Below are 21,283 nucleotides of genomic sequence, written 5' to 3'. Positions count from 1 at the left end.
TAATAGGGATATATTAAAAATTAATATCCTATTTTATTTTAAAAAATATATTATTTATAATTAAGAAACAATTTTTTATAACAAAGAAAATAAACGGGTAATGGGTATCACTAAATCCAGATAACTTTTAAACCAGATTATAAGATATCATTTATTTGTGAAACCATTTCATCATCAAACCTCAAATATATTAATTATTAACTTTCTTATAATAAATAAAATTAAAATCCAAATACACATATATAAATATTAAAAACGAATAATGTAAAACAACCCCGTAATACGGGGGGGTAAAATATAGTATTATATATACACAACAAGTCCTAACACGTTACAATATAATGCCAATGAGCAACGCCCATTACTAACAATGGGTGGTTATATTATTTGAAAGTCATAAATATTCATAGTTTCACAATTATATTTATTGTTCATGATGGCCCATTAGAATTTATAAACATCCATAGGAATATAGGATTACGAGATATGATACCTAATACCCAACTATTTTAAACAAAATAAAATAAATAAATCCAATTTTTATAAATTATTAAATATCCAAATTCATTTAAAAAATCTACCGTTATTGAAACTATGAAAAAACATAGCCTTTTTATTAGTACTTTTTATTAACAACTTTCTTTTAATCTTTGTTTGAACTCAAGACCTTTCAGTCTCAAATCCAGATGTTTAAAAGGTAAGTTGTTTCCTATAAACCATCACCCCATATATGTGAAAGTACATAACTAATCGGTCTGACCCATATATTCAAACTATAACGAATCTTTTAATTGAACAATATTTAATGTACACCAATTTACAAAGAGAAGTTAAAACTCCGATGACTAACATACACTTGTAATAGTTTTGATACACGCTATTATTGTAGTAAATTACGTTTTCAAAAACGGTACAAGGTAAGGAAGTAAATCGCCATTGCAGTCGCAGTCGATGCTAACGTTATCTTCAACGGCATCATCCCTTGATCTTTCCTCAAAAACATACCTTCATATATCGGCCAACTATTCACCACCGCAAATCCAGATATAACAATTTGCACAAAAAACTCGTCTAATCTCCCATATATAACCACATCCATAACTCCTTTCACAAACGACCATAAGTTAACCATCGAAGCTACTGAAATAGGATAAAACAACACCGAATCAACCCCGAATTCAAACACCCCCTGTTCATACAACCTTTTCCATTCTTCATCCACTACTTTACTAGTAACATTAAACCCAAATGTTGATAAACCAAAGGATTTAAGAAACCATTCGAGCAATGCGAATGGGTAGCTCGACAACCCCCACATCAACCACATTCTCTGGTGGTTCCACCACCGTGCCACGGGCCCCCCTCCGAACACGACAAAATCAAGAAAATCTTTTATGTAAGCTCCAATAAAGAGGAACCCGTACAAGGAAAAACCATCTTCCGAAACCTATAACATTTAAGCGTTAACGAAGTTAACGGGGAAAACGGCCAAATTGTCCCTTTTACTTGTCAAAGTCAACAAAATGTCCACTTTACCCACATTTCCAAGAATGTCTACCGAAAATCCCGCCGACTCGTCACCTTTTCAATCATTAATCCATGACATTTTTAACCAACAAGAGTTTGCCATCGGTCCACTTTGAGAAAATTTTGTTGAGTTGTCAGATAATTCCATCGGCTCGTCATAAGATCCCGTCGTCTCGTCTGAAAATCTTGTCGACTCACACAAAAGATCCCGTCGACGCGTTTAGAAAACAAGTCGATTGTCCGGAAAACACCCTCAACTCGACGATATTTAAAAAAAAACCCTTGTCGAAACGACGGGAAATGGACAAGTGGCAAATTCTTGTTGGCTGAAAATAGGGATGAGCTAAGTACCGGTACCGAAAATCTCGATCTCGAAAATTGTAAATTTTTGGTACTGGTACCGAAATAGACATTTTGGTTAATTTCTTAAAATCAAGTTATTTGATTTAATATCGAACTTGTTATTCGTACCTTTGTGAATATCGGTACCGAATTTAAGAGCGATATCTGAGGGATAAACGCGTAAATAATTATTGGAACCGACCAAAAAGAACGAAGAGTGTAGTGAGTGTAACATAAAGCGTGGAGCGGATTCATGGATTGAACACCGTATATTAAAGGGCAATATGTGTTGAAGAATATCTCTAGGAATCCCATGTACCATCTTTTGATTTGGGTGAGTACATCATTCAAGCTTGAAGGTGAACCTCCGAGAAATGCGGCTCGTTTTGGATTGCAAAGAACTGATTTCCAACCTTCACAATGGAGTCGAAAGCTCGTGTATGTGTCCTCCGTTATGGTCCCGTATCGAAAACCAATCTACAGAACATCATTTGTTTAGATTTGGATACTAGACACTATTCAATTGTGTATATTTAATCATCAAAATAACCATTTTGACGGGTAATAAAATATACTTGAATTTTAAAAGCATCCATCAAGCAGGGCACAAAAATGCTATTTGTACAAATATGATAACCGGGCGCATTCAATCATTGCTTGTATTTTGTTTTCAGTTAAAATGAATCATTTGACACGAGATTTTAATATGACATAACAGACATGGTCACTTTGGCACAACAAATTCAACCCGACATAATAGATAGGTGCATCCATCCATGGCATGTCACAACAGACTCGACCTACGGATTTTAAAAACTGAATTGAAGGAAAAATTAAAATTATATACGTAATATAAAAATAACTAATTTAAGAATGAAATTTTTAAGGCAAAAATAAATTACTACATAAATGTTACCTTTTAAAATATAAATAGTTAATAAAAAAATGGTATATGTAATGCAAATATAATTATTAAATTTATGTAAAAACAGTAATCAAATATACATACATTTTTTGTGAAAAGAATTACAGCATTGCAACCAGGGATGACAGAAAATACCGATACCGATTTCTTCAAATTCTTCGTACCGGTATTGATACCGGTATTGAAGGCGAAATTCGGAAAATGCTGGTACCGAAAACTCAATACTTGGGACCGGTATTAAAGCTGGTACCAGACCCGTTTTGCTCATCCCCGATGGGTACAGTAACAATTAGTGTTCTTTATAATTAGTGACGAAAAAATGGCAAAAACAGTTGGGAATAAAACTAACCTCTGAACCCCATTTGGTATTATCCTCATAGTTGCAACTTGCTACTTCATGTGCCAAAGCTAAAACATCTTCACTCTTCATACTTTTAGAATTTATTTGAACACTCCCTTTACCGACACCACACAACGAAGCGTCGCTAATAACGTATCGTTTGAAAAACCCTCCAGTGCCCATAAACTGGGCGCCTAGCAACCCGTCCATACCGAGACTTAAAATTTGTGTCTCAGGCATGAAATCGGAAGCATAAATGTCACCTTTATTAATGCCACGAAATCTTTGAGGAAACTGAACAAATCCAAGCTTAGGGTCCGCTTTTGGGTCCATAAAGTAACACAATACGCGAAGTGGTGTTTCGGGATCGTTCGAGTACATGTCACAATCCAGAACGAGGACTATCGGTCCGTTGGTCATCAAACCCGATACTCGAAGCTATATGATGTAAAAGATATGAGAAAGTTGGGGTGTGCATGCATGAAACCGAAAAAACCGAACCAAACATTAACAACGGTTTAGTTTTACTTTTTTGGAAAAACCAAACTTACGATTCAGTATTGCATTTAATAAAAATTGAAAAAAAAAATTAAACCGAACCTAATTTATGTGTTTTTATTATTTATTATTAGAAACTTATTAGAACTTAGTAAATATGTAATTCAAATTTAGCCTAAATGTATAATAATCAAATAGTTATTAGTTGAGAAAATACTTAGGTTCAAATTCATTATTTTGGGCCTAAATTTTTTTTTTGGGCTCAAGATATTCAAGCTCCAATGGAAAAACCGCAAAAAACAAAAATTAACTGAACCCAAACTAAAAATCGAAAAAACCTAAACTGAAAGGTTTATAAAAATATCGGTTTTAGCCAAAAAATCAAGCAAACCAAATTCTCCAACCCGTTGATTGTCACGAAAGGTTTTATATCGGTCAGTAATATAACATACGAAATGAAAGTTACCATGACATTAAGTGCACCCGCCTTAAAATTATGAGGCTTGTTGCTATTTTTCTCTCTAGACACATAGATGAGATTCGACATGACACCAGTAGATATATCTTTGTCCACATTGTTGTCTAATAGAATCTGTGTTTTGCATAATGATGAAGATGTTTAAACGAATTTATTTAGTTTTTAATAGCGGTTTAGTTATTTATAAAAGAATGGGAACCTGAATGACGGTGGGATGATTGCGGCATGTGAAACCAGGTGTCCATTTGCTGAAAGCATCCCGAAATTCGGGTTCTATTACTCGATCCAAACTAAGGCCGCCACTCTGCATCACTGCATCCATCCTCGATTTCATGTTTTCATACATTAACTGCCAATATTATCCGTTGTCACATAAAGAGTAGCGTTTACATTGAAATAGAAGGTAAACGGGCAACAAGTTGCGCCACTAGCCCTTTTTGAATAAAAAAATTAAGTCGTTTAGAAATCAATTTAGTATATCAGGGAGTCATAACATAATTAACATTACTTTTTCGGGGGGGGGGGGGGGGGTGCTCAAAATGTATTAAGTAATGTGTAAATGTTTAATATTGTTATATACGGTATAACTCAGATAAATAGTCATACGACGAGCCATATGACTTCTTCAATCTTTATTGATCAAATCAATCACTTATACGTTAGTCAAACATATCATACGAGCCGTATAATTCGACGAACACCATCTTATAGAGGCGCCATCAAACTTATATGACCATTTCTTGAATGCCATATGACTCATCCACAGTTCCACACAACACATATCCATCATATACATGCTGTGTTACATGTCAGTATTAATTGGATTTTATATATCTGTTCGCTTTAAACTCCCAAGAGGATCATCTCAAAATACATCCCGTATACATAAAATACAAATAAAATATTCAGATATCAAATATTAATATATATTATTTTTTTTTATTAAAAATATCAGGTATCCTAATTTTCTTGGGATAGTGACATTTTAGTAGCTCTTATTTTAACCTTTTGTTCAAATCAATTATTCATCTTTGCTATGATTCATCTAATATTTCCATAAGCTGTTCCTTTCCAATCAAATCAAAAAACATATTCGACAAAACACAACATTTCAGACGGAAGCTATATGCACGCATTGTCTAACATCACCACTATAAACTTGTATAAGATCGGACAGTTGTTTTGATCAGAAATTTCCAAAGTTTTCCGTCAATTTTCAAAACGGTCGTCGGATATTATTCATATTAGACATGCCGTTCTGACCAATAATTCAAAGTTTGACCCCTCATGTCAGATCAGTCATCTAAATATTGTTCAAACAACCGTTCGGACCAGTAATTTTCAAAATTTAACCTTTTTTTTTCCAAAACAGTCGACTAACAATAATACACGTAGACGTAAAATAATAACAATGTTTTAAGAATACACGTATAAATTAACAGTAATTTGCAAAATACACGTATAGAATAACAACCGTTCGGACTAGTAATTTGCAAAATACACGTATAGAATAACAAAATAATGTTTTAAGAAAACTAGAAACGTGACCCGTAGACGTAAAATAAAATGTTTGTATTGGTTTTTATTAATCACAACTATCATCTTTTAGTTGCTGTCAGTCTCAACTAATGAATTGATTGATTGATTATGATTCCATATCGTATTTGTTCATAGCAGTTCGAGACTAACAGAATTCTAACGCCGTTAAAAAAAAGTCGCCGGAAAACTCACATTTTTTTTCCTGGAAAACTCAACATTTTCATCCCAAACATCTTCTAACCTTGGACTGGACCTTTAGAAACTTTTTTCTAGTAAAAACCCTAATTATTGAGTCGCTAGAAACATAGAATCATTGTCGGAATCGGTTGGTAGTGCTCAAGTGGATTGGTTGGTGAGTCAATTGGTGGTGGTGGTAGTGTTCAGGTTGAGTTTTCCAACAAAAAATGTTGCTTTTCTAGTTAAAAGCGTTTTTCTGACGACCCAAAAGTAACGACGTTAAGATTCTGTTATTCGCGGATCGTTGGGAAAAAATAAGTTAAAAGATGGGACCGTCAACAGCTAATTCGTTAGTTGGGACCGACATCAACCAAAAGATGATAGTTTGAGATTATAAAAACCAATATACAGTATACTAAATAAAATAATCACATAGCTGAGAAATTTAACAATAACAAGGATCTTAATTTTCATATTCAGCCATTACTTCAATTAACATTTTACTCTTATTTTAACCTTTTATTCCATCAATTATTCATCTTTGCTTTGATTCATCTAATATTTCCACAAAGTGTTCCTTCCCAATCAAATCAAAAACATATTCAACAAAAACAACATTTCAGATGACAGCTATACACGCGTCTGAAATCTAATCTCACACCGTTATAACTGGTATAAGATCGGACAGTCCATTTTCACCAGAAATTTTCTTTTCCGTCAATTTTCAGAACAACCGTCCGGATATTAGACATGCCGTTCTGACCAATAATTCCAAGTTTGACCCCTCATGGTCAGACAAGTCATTCAGATATTTTTCAAACAACCGTTCGGACCAATAATTTTCAAAGTTTTTATTTTTTTTTTCCAAAACAGTGGACTAAGTGTTTCATGGAAGTCCTGTGAAATCAACTGAGAGAGGTGTATGGTAGTTGTAGCATTCACCTTTTAACATGTTTAATAGTGTGAAATCAACTGAGAGAGGTGTATAAACTAAAATTAAATTTACCTTAATCTCATCTGTCTCATGATACCATGCATGATCACTCCCAAAATAAACCTCAGGTGCTCTATCCACTACACCATGCATCTTACAATACGGTATCCACCTCTTAGCAAACTTAGCACACTCCATGAACGCGTAAAGCGTCATCTCCGATCCTCCATCGTCCGAAACATACACCGACAGCTTCTCGGGCGGGTAGTCATACGCCAAAACCGACAACGCTGTGTTCACCACCCCAATAGGGGGCTCTTTAACCGGATCAGCCGTGCAAATAAACACATCTATCGCGGGATACTCATTCTCCGTCACAAGTTGTTTTAGATTCTCCGGAAAAACCTTCAAGAACGAATTGATACAACTCACCAAAACGAAACGATTAATTTGGATTGAATAACTCTCAATCTTATACAAGAAAAATATGACTCTAAAACTGATTACATACTCGAAACTAGAGATGTACAAAACCGAACCGATTTCAGGTTGAGTTTTGCATGGTCAAAACCGGTACCCAAACCAGTTTGGTTTAGTAACCGGTTTAAGCGTAGAACAAGTCAAACTGATCTAAACCGGTGTGGTTCAGTTTAGAACCGATTTTAACTGGTTATAGGTAGAAAAAAACCGGTTTGATTGTGAAAGTGCCAAACTGCTATACGAATCGGTAGTTCTGTTCGGTTTAGGAACCAGTTTTAGAAATGAACCGGTCCGGTTCAGTTTCTAATTAACCGGTTGTTTTTACACCTAACCATAATCACAACATATACACTATGACTCAATACAATTAGATATGAACTCAAGCTCCTAATTAAGTAATAAATAAACTCACATGTTTATCTACTAATATAATTAGCTATCATATAAATTAAATATAACTACTTATTTAATTAACTGATTTAATTAACTAACCCAATTTCCATAACTTGAAAATTACGTCCAACAAACCTTGCGTTCGATGGGATTCCAGTGAAAGCATTGCCCGGTTAGCCATAAGAAGGTGAAGACGAAATCGGCTAGAAAAAGAGCGGCGGAGACGAGGGTCGGAGAGTGGAATAGGTGGCGGCAGTGGCGGAGGAGGAGGACAGAGACCGCGGCGGCGTAGACGAGTAAGAATATACGGTTGAGATACGTTTTGGATAATGGTTTATGAGAGTGAAGGAGTAGGGTCTGCATGGTTTACTACAAAGACTTAATGAATGAAGGAGAAGGGGTTTGGGATACTTGTTATATATTCATTTTCATTTTATCATGTTTAACAAACCTCTTAAATTGGTTTATAATTGAGCTATATTAATGTTGGTGTCACAAAGATTTTTTGGATTTCTTTTTGTTTTTTATTTTATTTTTTAACAAACCTCTTAAGTTAGATGTTGATATTTTTTATTTTTTTATTTTAGCTTGATTTTGTTATTTGGTTTTCTTTTTAACTTAATTGACCGTTGAGTCTAGTTTCAGTGCCATCAGGAGTGGATACCGACCGAATTCACATATGTTGTTTTCAGTTCTGGTATCGTCACGAATTTAATTGATATCCATTGAACTTTTGCGTCGAGTTGCACCCGGAACGAGCGGTTTTACCAAAGTTGCGTCATCACTCGTCGAGATATTATTTTATTGAGTTTTCAATATGTTATTTTTTTTTTGTGTTGAGTGTTCACGAATTTATATTTTGGGTGTAGTTCTAGTAGCGTCGTGAACGTGACCGGCATCGACCGAATTCGTATTGACTCGCAGTCAGAAGCGGAATTTACTAACCGAATACACGTCATTTTAAATATGTTTAATTTTATTTAACCAAGTAATTTTCATCGCAGGTAGTTTTACGTTACAGTTTATCTGTATAAAAATATGCACATATAAATTGATAGTATGGTTTTTCGAATTTAATAAACATTATTTCATTACTTCATTAAAATTATTAAATATTCTATAGGTTAGATTATATTGTTAATTTATTAATTAAAAGCAATCAAATATGATAGAATCGATTTTTAGTGTAGCGATCCTCGAAAGAGTGACGTGTTTTATACTTTATTCAAAATATCGCTTAAAAAACATTGGCGTGGACCCCTAAAATGGTTGATCCGCTCCTGAACCTCCTCCAAACATTTTGCGATGTACACAAACTCCTGGGACCGTCTTCATCATCTTGCTTACGATTATACCATGAACTCTCGAGAGTAATCAACTCAACTCTTGACCAACATGGAAATTCGTCAAAGATGATATGCATTAAAAAATAAATAAATAAATAAACAGAATGTCTCCATGTTGCTCGCCACGACAACCTCACTTAAAATTGACTTATGCTCAATTGATGTTTGTTAAACGCTTGAGCAGGCGAGCAACACCCATTTTCTCGGTCGTTAGAGTAACGACAAAGCAAATAATATATAAGAAACCTTAACTTTAGAAAAGTTAAAATAGATAATTTATAAGAAAGTTTATATAAGATTAGAATACTAATTTTGAAAGACTTGATCTAAGTCAGCCAGCATGATCTAGCGTGAATCTAGTCAGTGTACTATAAAACAAAAACCGTAATAGCGACAACTGATAGTTACATATATATATATATTGTGTCGTATGTGTTTGTCATGTCTTATTTTGATAGCATACAGCAAAAAAACAATCTAACTTCAACCGTTCATTCATAGTGCTCTACTAGTATATTTTAAGAAAAGTAAAAAAGAGCTAAAAAACAAAAAAAAAAAAAAGGAGTTGGCCACATTTAAATAATTGAGTTTATAAATATTCTGAGAAGCGTACTGGAGTTTGGGTATAGGATCATAATCAGGTACACCACTACCACTAGGTAGGATACCAAATCGGTTAGGAGAGAGCGGATATTAACCACCGAAGAAAGTAGAGGAGAGAGAGAAAGTTGCGTGTGTGTTTTTGTGAGGAAGCCGACGTGGGACACCGGTGGATGCGTATTAGGTGGGTGCCATCGAGTTGTTGGCTTGTGATTTAGCTTCAAATCAAGCGTGGATTTAGGAGGCTTGAGTGGTAGTTCGGGTTATCCATCAACTTTGTCGGCGAAGTGCAGTTATTTAAACCTTTTTAGTATTCTTAAAAAACCCCGTATGTATAAGATGTTTAGTAATTTAATAATATCATACAAAAGTGTCATAGTGACTATCAAGTATCAATATACTTTACCTGTGTAGGTTCGAAACTTGCTTTTTCCAAAATTTTTTAACTGGTAGTTTCAAAAATATTTTTTGGGTTACACTTAAATTTCTCTTCTTCCTAACATTATAATGGACATTTGTATTGGACTTGACCAATATACAAATTTAATGTCATAATATTTAAAATAGTTATATGATGTCATTCGAATTTTAAGAATGAAAAAACTAGTATGTCACATGTGTCATGTCATTTTCGCATCCCTTCTACAGAGAGTCATATATGAGGGCGTGATTACCTTTTCCACACCATCAGTATGCTGCCAACTTATAATAATTTTCAAATATAATTAATACTTTTATCTTTTAAAATTATGATGAATTTAGATAAAAATCTAGAACTTGAGCCACTTTAAAAATATCATGAAATTTTAGTCTTCACGCATGCGTCAACTCTATTTAAAACAATTCTCTTAACCTTGGTACTTGGATAGGTGGAGTATTATTTATCAAAATGGTTAAAATCTTAAATTGCCATTCATTTTCATTGTGCTTAGTTCGGTTGTACCTTATGCTTTATAATTTATTTAACTATTAATATTAATATTATTATTATGAAAATTGGAAATAAATAATCCCACCTTTTGTGTATCGGCCAATAATAATCCCAACTTTAAAAATCACTATCAACGGTCCAACTTTTCAGCTATTTTTGTCTCAATGGTCCTCCGTTAAAAAACACTTAACGTAGTTGAGTTTTTTTCGAGTTTCAAACCGATGTTTTAGGACTTTTGATCGGAAGAATGATAAAAGTTGACTGATGTAAATCTTATCTCCAAACGGTGATTCAAATGTCTTGATTTTTGTTATTTGGAAATTAAAACACCTGAATTCCCGAATTGAAACAATTTTTAAATGTATTGTTCGTTCGGTTTAGCTGTACAGTCGATACACGCGGGTCTTAAATACTAGTTTACATCTAAATTTTAATAAACCCTTAATTATAGATATTTTATTAAAGTCAAGTATTTATCAACTTGTAATAATAATGAAAATGAAGTATATGTCTTGTATTTCAATAACAAAATGCTATATTGATATAAACCATTCCAATCCCCTTCTCCTTCATTCAATAAGTCTTTGTAGTAAACCATGCAGACCCTACTCCTTCACTCTCATAAACCATTATCCAAAACGTATCTCAACCGTATATTCTCGCTCGTCTACGCCGCCGCGGTCTCCGTCCTCCTCCTCTGCCATTGCCGCCACCTATTCCACTCTCCAACCCTCGTCTCCGCCGCTCTTTTTCTAGCCGATTTCGTCTTCGCCTTCTTATGGTTAACCGCGCAAAGCTTTCATTGGAATCCCGTGGAACGCAAGGTTTGTTGGACGTAATTTCCTAAGTTATGAAAATTGGGTTGATTAATAAAATTAATTAGAGATAAAATATAAAAGTTATATTTAATTTATGATAGCTAATTATATATTTTAGTTGATAAACATGCATGTGAGTTTTATTTATTATTTAATTAGGATTTCGAGGTCACCTCTAACAGTGTGGTTACTAGATTGTATCCCCCGTATTATGGGGGTTGTTTTACATTATTCGTTTTTTAATATTTATATATGTATATTTGGATTTTAATTTTATTTATTGTAATAAAGTTAATAATTAATATACTTGAGGTTTGATAATAAAATGGTTTCACAAATAAATGATATGTTATAATCCGGTTTAAAAGCTATCTGGGTTTGGTGATACCCATTACCCGTTTATTTTCTTTATTTTAATTGTTTATTAATTATAAATAATATCTTTTTTTAAAATAAAATAGGATATTAATTTTTAGTATATTCATATTTTATAGGATTTTCATATCAAATATTTGATGAGATTATTTTTTAATATAATGAGATGCTATAACCCATTTAAAAGCTATCTGGGTTTGCTGAGACCTTTACCCGTGAATTTGGGTCAAATGCGTGAGAAACCTTCATTTACAAATAAAGCAATCTGATGGCTTGAGAGAATGGTTGTTTTACATTTTTCATTTTTTAATATTTATTTTTTGAATTTTAATTTCTTTATTGTAAGAAAGTTAATAATATAGTTAGGGTTTGATGATGAAAGGGTTTAATAAATAAATGATATGTTATTAAATCGTTTTAAAGCTATCTGGATTTGGTGTATGTTTTTTACTATAAATTTGTTTATTAATTATAAATAATATATTTTTCTTTTTAAATTGGATATTAACTTTTAGTATATCCCTATTTTATAGGATTTTTATATCAAATAATTGGTAAGATTAATTGTTAATTTAATGAAATGTTATAACCCGTTTAAGAGCTATCTGGTTTTGGTAAAACCCATACCTATGAATTTGGGTTAAATAAATGAGAGACCTCCATTTAAAAATTAAGAAATCTGGTGGCTTCCATAAAAAGGGGGAGCGACCACATAAGATTTTAGGGTTTTCATTTATATATATTATAGATGAGTTCGTAATCAGTTTTAGAGTAATATTTTTCTTGTTATAATATTAAGAGTCATTCAACCCAAATTCATCATTCGTTTTGGTGAGTTATATCAGTTCGTTTTTGAAGGTGTTTCCGGGGAACTTGAAATAACTTGTGACGGAGACGGGTGTGAGTTTTATTTGTTATTTAATTAGGAGCTCGAGTCCATCTTTAAATGTACCGAGTCATGGTCTTTTATGACTTAATCAAAGTTTTAATGTTGGGTTATAAGTTCGTAATCAGTTTTAGAGTTATATTTTTCTTGTTATAAGATTAATATTTATTCAACCCAAATTCATCGTTTACGTTTTGGTAAGTTATATCAGTTCGTTCTTGAAGGTTTTTCCGGAGAATCTTAAACAACTTGTGACGGAGAATGATTATCCTGTGATAGATGTGTTCATTTGCACGGCTGATCCGGTTAAAGAGCCCCCTATTGGGGTGGTGAACACTGCGTTGTCGGTTTTGGCATATGACTACCCGTCCGAGAAGCTGTCGGTGTATGTTTCGGACGATGGAGGGTCCGAGATAACGCTTTACGCGTTCATGGAGTGTGCTAAGTTTGCTAAGAGGTGGATACCGTATTGCAAGATGCATGGTGTTGTGGATAGGATGCCCGAGGCCTATTTTGGGAGTGATCATGCATGGTATCATGAGACAGATGAGATTAAGGTAAATTTAATTTTAGTTTATAGTTATTAAACATGTAACAAGGTGAATGCTACAACTACTATACACCTGTCTGGCTATCTCATTTGATTTCACACCAGGGCCGTCTCCGAGAATGATAAAAAAAAATTAGGCCTCGTGCGAAACAAATTTTGGGCCTCCTTATAATATGAACTCATCAATTATATATTAAAAAACCACAATACATATATAAATGTTATAAAATAAATAAAACATAATTAGTGTATCAAAATGATAGATTGTATAGTATGTTCAAAATGCAAAATAGTAATACATTTTATGACATCCAGATTACTTAATTAAATCAAGAACTTAGATTGTCTAGTTTCTTTAAATGAAACAAATTTAAAATAAATAATGTATCAAAATGATAGATTGTATAGTATGTTCAAAATGCAAAATAGTAATACATTTTATGACATCCAGATTATTTAATTAAATCAAGAACTTGGATTGTCTAGTTTCTTTAAATGAAACAAATTTAAAATTCATTAAGTGAATGTGAATGAAATGTGAATGAATGTAGGTGGTGGACTTGTGGGGACAGACCATCAAACAAAACAAAACATTTTCCCTCAAAAAAAAAAAGTTAACTTAAAAAAAATCCCCAAAGATTTCATGAAAGTGTCAGATGTTTCACCATCAAAAACCCATATTATTTCAGGGGTCAAGCATAAAAAACGATTCTGCAAGAATAAAAATATACCATTAAGTTCTACTAGCAATACGTCAATACCTAAAAGGCTACAATCCAGACTCAATTTTTGCAGGCCATATAATTAGATTAACTCATCACAGTAACGATTATGAGAATCGATTAACGAATAGAAATCAATCAATCATACCTTTGAATGGCTTTGATTCCCTTGGCCTTTGCTGCTTTGCCTGATCTCCATTCTTCAGTCGTTCTCTCTTTTGCGTAGTTTTTAAGGGATTTTTAATTTGGGCCCTGCATATTTATAAAAGAACAATTTAAAATCTATTGGGCCCTTTGAAAATTTGGGCCTCGTGCCACTGCACGGGCTGCACGGCCCAAAAACCGGACTTGTTTCACACTATTAAAGGGCGTCCATGAAACACTTAGTCAACTGTTTTGAACAAATAAAATGTTAAAACTTTGAAAATTATTGGTCCGAATGGTTATTTGAAAAATATTTAGATAACTTGTCTGGCATGAGGGATCAAACTTTGAATTATTGGTCAGAATGGCATGTCTAATATCTGGACGACCATTCTGAAAATTGACGGAAAAACTTTATAAGAGTTTATAACGGTGTGAGACTAGATTTCATACGTGTGTATAGCTGTCATATGAAATGCTGTTTTTGTTGAATATGTTTTTGATTTGATTGGAAAGGAACAGTTTATGGAAATATTAGATGAATCATAGCAAAGATGAATAATTGATGGAACAAAAGGTTAAAATAAGAGTAAAATGTCAATTGAAATAATGGCTCAATCTGAAAATTAAGATCCGTGTTATTGTTAAATTTCTTAGCTATGTGAATATTTTATTTATTTTATGTAGTACATTGTATTATCTTTTGGTTGCTGTCGGTCACAACTAACGGATTAGCTACTGACGGTTCCATCTTTTAACATATTTTTTCACAACGGTTCGCGACTAATAGAATCCCCACGTTGTTACTTGTGGGTCATTGGAAAAACGCCCTTGACCAGAAAAGTAAATTTTTTGTCAGAAAACTCAACCTCAACACCACTTGAACACCGCCACCACTACCAACCACTCGTCCAATCCACCTGAGCACCACCAACCGATTCCGACGATTATTCTATGGTTCTGACTAGGGATGAGATCGGTACCCCACCGGTACCGGTACCGAAAATCCCGATACCAAAAATCACAAATTCTTGGTAGCGGTACCGGCACCGACACCATACTGGGACGGTACTGGTATTTAAAGTAAATTTTGGAAATATCGGTACCGGTACCGTACTGATACCAAAACTCAAAACTTTGGTACCGGTACCGAATTTGCTCATTCCTAGTTCTGACGACCTTAATAATTAGGGTTTTTACTAGAAAAATGTTTCTAAAGGTTCGATCCAAGATTACAAAGATGTTTTGGATGAAAATGTTGAGTTTCCAAAAAAAATATGAGTTTTCTGGCGACCTTTTTTAACTTCGTTAGAATTCTGTTAGTCTCAAACTGTTGGGAACAAATATGATAAAAAGATGAAATCGTTATCAACCAATTCATTAGTTGGAATCGACAGCGACTAGAAGATGATACTTAAGATTAATAAAAACCAATACAACATTTTATCCTACATCTACGGGTCACGTTTCTAGATTTCTTATTATTGTTATTCTATACGTATATTTTGTGATCATCGTCTTGGGAGTTTAAAGCGGCAAGAGCAAGATTTATAGAGGCCCAAGGCAGCAAGAATTATCAATTACCACATGTTGCCTTGTCGTTTAATGTTGTGTAACGTCCAATCTGTTTCACCTTAACATGTTGTATGATATTATACGGGCCATATGACATGTAAAAAATGGTCATATAAGTTGTATGAGAAGCGTATGGGATGGTGTTCGTAAAATCACACAGTCCGAATGACATGTCGGTCCAACCATTTTGAAAGCCTAAAGTAAAATGAAAAAATCGATTGGACTTGTACTGTTAAACGTTTAAAATTGTTAACCAATATTTGTCACCAAATATGATGTCATAATAGCAATTTCCATTTTCAAGTGTATAAGATGACATTCGAAAGGAACTATAAAAAAAGTACAAAATGGCATGAAAGCGTTCTAAAATGAGAATATTAATTTTTTACATAATTTTCACAACAATCCGTCGTTTCATTTATTGGTAATTTGGTATTCTACACGCACGTGCCAAACAAGTTTATTAATTTTACGGCCCAAGAAAACAGATGGCCCTAAGCCCTAACTTGGGTTGCCTCCTCTATTGGGACGACCATGTCAAATGATGTGTTTGACTGACACGTATATGAATAGCGTCAATGACAAAGTCATCTAGCCCATAGGATTATTTTCGCCCTGACATGCAACTCATATGATTGCATCATGACTTCATGTCTCATAGCGTTACGCGTGTATGTATAATGACCCAAAAAAGGTTGTATTAAAAACAGCATGTGTGTGTATAGTTTTAGGATCAAATATATTCTATTCTTAACATGAAAACAGTAAAATTTAATTTATTGTTTTATAAGTGCATAAAATAACTATTGCTAGCCTTGGAAAGTAGTTATTTATTATGATGTTTCATGTCACATTTTTAGTGAACTTTTACTCATTACTCAAATATTGACAGTCAATGTATGAAAACATGAAATCAAGGGTGGACAAAGTGATGCAGAGTGGCTCGCCACTGCGTCTAGATCAAGTAGTAGAACCAGAATTTCGAGATGCATTCAGCAAATGGACACATGGTTTCACACGTCAAGATCATCCAACAGTCATCCAGGTTCACATCATTTGAATAATAACTAAACAACCATTAAAAAGTAAAGAATCTTACAAAAAATATATTCATGTTTAATTCAAAACACAGATTCTGTTAGACAACAATGTGGACAAAGATATAAAAGGTGGTGTCATGCCAAATCTCATCTATGCGTCTAGAGAAAAAAACAGCAAAATACCACATAACTTTAAGGCTGGTGCACTTAATGTCATGGTAACTTAATTTCACTTTGTATATTGCATATTTACATTTGCGACTAGGGCCGTCCAAACCGCTCACCGCTCGTTCGGAAACTGTTCGCTCGTTTTTTGCTCGATTGTAAACGAGCCGCTCTGCTCGGTTTGGTTTGTAAACGAGCCAAGCAACGAGCAACAAACAACGGACTCCTCGGTTCGGTTCGGATCGAATATTTTTAATATAATTTATATGTAATTATATATGAACAAATATATAAATATATAGACAATACACATAAATTTTTTAAACCCTTTTAATAATATTCCTATTCAGTCAATTTTATAGTTTTATTAGTTTGATTCAAGTTTTCAGAATACTAAAAGTTTGTTTACATGCTCAATATATCTCACTTCAAACTTATATCTCCTGAAAATTTACAGCATATTATACGTTTGTCTAAAAATTACTAATTTGTATACAAAATATATTATTTTTTACAACCTTCAAACTTGTTTCTTATTGAAAATTTTAAAGTGAAAAAGAAATAAATAATGCTCGAAATCGCTCGATGTTCGAGCGAAAAATACTCGATTCGAATTTCAGCCGTTCGGTTTGATTGTAAACGAGCCAAGCAACAAGCAAGTCTTCGCTCGGTTCGGCTCGGCTCGTGAACAACCCTACTTGCGACTGATATAAAATATTTGATAACAACCAACCGTTGGGAAGTAGGGTGTGCACGGTTTAGCTTGGGTCAAGGCCGGCTCCGAGAATTGAAAAAAAATTTTGGGCCAAAGGCGAAAAATATTTTGGGCCTTGAGTAAAAAGAGTATTTTGTTGGATTTAAACAATTTAAGTTTTAAATTGGCTTCTTTGTTTATGATTTGGGTCGTATAAAAAACTAATATATAAAAATACGCTTAAACATGTTTCAAACGAGACTAGAACCCAAAACCTTTTGGTTGGAAGTCATACCCCTTTATCACTAGACCAGGTTAGTTGTTATGTAATTGATTTTAAACATTAAGTATACATATAGTTTTTCATAAAAATACATATAAATGTTTAAAAAAAAAATTCGGGCCTATGGCCGTCGACCACCATGCCATAGGCCATGGCCGGCCCTGGCTCGGGTTAGCTTTAGGCAGGGCCGTCTCCGAGAATTTAAATAGCTCGGCTAAACCGAAATAAAAGAGTTCGTAGGCCTTAATAGGTAACGAAATATATAAACTAATTTTTTTTAATGATGATTAACGTTAATTTTTTTTAATTAGTTTGGACCCGAATCCCCAATAGCTGAAATGGATTATGTATAAAAAAAGGTTTTTGTCCCAGTATATCTAAAATGATTAGGATCCATACCTATTTTATACAATATATATATATACACACACACACACATCAAAAGAATTGTGCCCCTAAAAGTTACGTGCCTCGGTCGACTGCCCGTATCGCCATACCCAAGGGCTGGCCTTGGCTTTGGGCTAAACCGGATCAAAACCCGAAGTTTTTTTACTCAAATTTGTTCAGTTTGGGTTTTTGGTTTGGATTCAATTTGGATTGATTTTGAAAAATTTTGGATTGAAAAAAATATTTGGCCTAAAATAATGAATTTCAACCCACATTTTGTTAATTAATAACTAATTAATTATTATATCATATTGGGCTAATATATTTGAATTACATATTTACTAAATTCTAGTAAATTACTAAAAGTAAAAGATAAAAAAATAATAAAATAAAAAAGTAAGAATTTTTTTTAAGTTTTGTTGGCTTTGGTTTTTTTGGTTTTGTTAACGCGTAAAACCAAAACCGAACCTTAAGTTTGGTTTTCCTAAAAACATAAAACCAAACTGTCGATTTTTGCTTCAGTTTTTTGGTTTCGGATTAGTATTTTGGGTTTCTCGCACACGTCTAGGGAAAACAGATTACCTTCTCATATCGTTTACATCATATAGCTTCGGGTGTCGACTTTTATAACCAATGCACCAATAGTCCTTTTCCTAGACTGCGACATGTACTCGAATGATCCCCAAACACCACTTCGCGTGTTGTGTTTTTTTATGGACCCGAATGCGGATCCAAAGCTTGGCCTAGTGCAGTTTCCTCAAAGATTTACCGGCGTTAACAAAAGTGACATTTATGATTCGGATTTTAAACTAGAGATGCAAATAATAAGTCAAGGTATGGATGGATTATTAGGCGCCCCGTTTATGGGCACGGGCGGGTTTTTCAAACGACGAGTTATTAGCGACGCTTCATCGTGTGGTTCCGCTTATGTTCGAATTAATTCGAAAAACATAAAGAGTGAAGATGTTTTAGCTTCGGCATATGAAGTAGCAAGGTGCAACTATGAGGATCATACCAAATGGGGTTCCGAGGTTAGTTCTTTTCCTCGTACTTTTGATAACTGAAACTAGGCCTGTAAACAAACTGAACGTTCGGTGAACTGTTCGTGAATTGTTCGGCGGGAAGTTTGTTTATTTAATAAACAAATGAACATGAGCAAAAAATTTGTGTTCATTTAATTAAACAAACGAACATGAACACATGTTTCTTTCGTTCATTTATATTTGTTCATTTGTGTTTATTTAAATGTTCATATATGTTCGTTCATGTTTGTTTGTGTTCATATATGTTCACTTATGTTAGTTTATCTTTGTTCGGTTATGTTCGTTTATATTTAAACAAACGAACATAAACGAGCACGAACATGTTCATTTTTTAAATAAACAAACACGAACACAACATATGTGTTCGATTAAGTGTTCGTGTTCGTGTTCGTGTTCGTTCGGTTCATTTACAGGCCTAAACGAAACATTTGTTTTAGCGGTTTACTGGTCAGACTGGATGAAACAAATTAAAGTACCCGACACTTTTGTTTTGCAGATTGGTTTTAGATACGGGACCATAACGGAGGACACGTACACTAGCTTTCGACTACATTGCGAAGGTATGAAGTCGGTTCTTTGCCATCCTAAACGAGCAGCATTTCTTGGTGGTTCGCCTTCGAACTTGAACGATGCACTCACCCAAATCAAAAGATGGTACATGGGATTCCTTGAGATATTCTTCAACAAATATTGTCCTTTAATATACGGTGTTCGATCCATGAATACACTACACGCTTTATGTTACATCCACTACACTCTTCGTTCTTTTTGGTCGATTCCAGTAATCATTTACGCATTCGTACCTCAAATTTCGCTCATAAACTCTGCTCCCGTATTCACGAAGGTATAACTTCTTGTTTGTTTACCTGCAACTTTATTGTAATCGTTTGAATGGTAATTGAAAAGTAAAGTTATAACAAATTCATTATTAAATCAAATAACTTGATTATAAGAAATTATATAAAGGATAAAAATGCGTATGGTTTGGGGTCACAAGTTCATTTTTTATTTTTGAATTTTTTTTATTTCTTTACTTGTTTTATATATCTTTGATATTTTTATTTGGCTTACCGTAACGAACTTAATCAATACCAATCGAATGTGCGGTGACGAATTTATTTTGAGTTTAGTTTCGTTACCATTTCAATTTATTTTTCTTTTAAATATGTTAATTTTTGGTATTTGGACGTTGATGAATGTGGACTGTTTTCGGCTTTAGTTACGGTACCATCACGAAATTAATCGATACCGACAGAATTTGCGACGACTCACATCCACAACAGGACATTTTACCAACCGAAAACACATCATTTGTGACGACTCATATGCTTTATGTTTTGTCATAAGTTATACGATTACCGATACTATTCTCGACGTTTACTAATTTAGTTTTTGAGTTTAGTGTCATTACCGTAACAAACCTAATGGGTTTTGTTACCTGGTTAACTTATGATAAATGTTACAGGTTTCGGAAGATGGGTTTTTCTTGTATGTGTTTCTATTCCTTGGAGCTTACATAAAAGAGTTTCTCGATTATGTGGTGTTCGGTGGAGGACCCGCGATAAGGTGGTGGAGTCGCCAACGAATGTGGTTGATGTGGGGCTTGTCGAGCTACCCATTTGCATTGCTTGAATGGTTTCTAAAATCCTTTGGTTTATCAACATTCGGGTTTAATGTTACTAGCAAAGTAGTGGACGAAGAACAAAACAAGTTGTACGAACAAGGGGTGTTTGAATTCGGGGTTGATTCGGTGTTGTTTTATCCTATTTCCATAGCGTCGGTGGTTAACTTATGGGCGTTCGTGAAAGGAGTTACGGGTGTGGTTATGAATGGGAGATTAGACGAGTTTTTCGTGCAGATTTTTATATCTGGATTTGCAGTGGTGAATAGTTGGCCGATATATGAAGGTATGTTTTTTAGGAGAGATCGAGGGAAGATGCCGTTGAAGATAACATTAGCATCGATTGCAACTGCTTTGGCGATTTACTTCTTATCTTCGGTTTTGTAAATCGTAATTTAGTGTAATGCTAATAATGATATGTATCAAAATGTTAACAATATATGAAAGTTTATTATCTCATCTTTGTAAAT

General features: G+C 33.8%; 2 protein-coding genes across 2 annotated transcripts; one reads left to right on the top strand and one right to left on the bottom strand.

The window, feature by feature from the left end:
* Window positions 1-870: 870 nt before the first annotated feature.
* On the bottom strand, window positions 871-8,010 carry LOC143548682 (cellulose synthase-like protein G3). Its single transcript, XM_077039781.1, has 7 exons — window positions 7,769-8,010; window positions 6,833-7,165; window positions 4,310-4,459; window positions 4,099-4,224; window positions 3,144-3,572; window positions 1,999-2,346; window positions 871-1,447 (listed from the first exon to the last, which is right to left on the bottom strand). Exons 1-7 carry the CDS (start codon window positions 7,994-7,996, stop codon window positions 902-904), a joined length of 2,160 nt encoding a protein of 719 aa, XP_076895896.1. The 5' UTR covers window positions 7,997-8,010; the 3' UTR covers window positions 871-901.
* A 3,083-nt stretch (window positions 8,011-11,093) lies between these two features.
* LOC143548663 (cellulose synthase-like protein G3) lies at window positions 11,094-21,200 on the top strand. The gene is made up of 7 exons (XM_077039766.1): window positions 11,094-11,334; window positions 12,814-13,146; window positions 16,473-16,625; window positions 16,713-16,838; window positions 18,758-19,180; window positions 19,689-20,036; window positions 20,658-21,200. Exons 1-7 carry the CDS (start codon window positions 11,107-11,109, stop codon window positions 21,198-21,200), a joined length of 2,154 nt encoding a protein of 717 aa, XP_076895881.1. The 5' UTR covers window positions 11,094-11,106.
* The last annotated feature ends 83 nt before the right edge of the window (window positions 21,201-21,283 follow it).

This window comes from Bidens hawaiensis, unplaced genomic scaffold (assembly GCF_021521415.1).
Source record: "Bidens hawaiensis isolate Kalapana, Puna unplaced genomic scaffold, B.hawaiensis_p1.1 tig00015212_1, whole genome shotgun sequence".
NCBI classification, from domain to species: domain Eukaryota; kingdom Viridiplantae; phylum Streptophyta; class Magnoliopsida; order Asterales; family Asteraceae; genus Bidens; species Bidens hawaiensis.
This window is presented reverse-complemented; position numbering and strand designations above follow the sequence as displayed.

Bases quoted from the DNA above. Each gene is read 5' to 3' on its own strand.
- LOC143548682 (XM_077039781.1), bottom strand. From the start codon at position 7,996: ATGCAGACCCTACTCCTTCACTCTCATAAACCATTATCCAAAACGTAT. The intron at 4,460-6,832 runs GTAAATTTAATT...TAATATTGGCAG, and splicing joins ATGAGACAGATGAGATTAAG to TTAATGTATGAAAACATGAA. The intron at 1,448-1,998 runs GTACGAATAACA...TAAATGTTATAG, and splicing joins CGGTACCGATATTCACAAAG to GTTTCGGAAGATGGTTTTTC.
- LOC143548663 (XM_077039766.1), top strand. From the start codon at position 11,107: ATGCAGACCCTACTCCTTCACTCTCATAAACCATTATCCAAAACGTAT. The intron at 11,335-12,813 runs GTTTGTTGGACG...TCGTTCTTGAAG, and splicing joins GGAATCCCGTGGAACGCAAG to GTTTTTCCGGAGAATCTTAA. The intron at 16,839-18,757 runs GTAACTTAATTT...TACATCATATAG, and splicing joins CTGGTGCACTTAATGTCATG to CTTCGGGTGTCGACTTTTAT.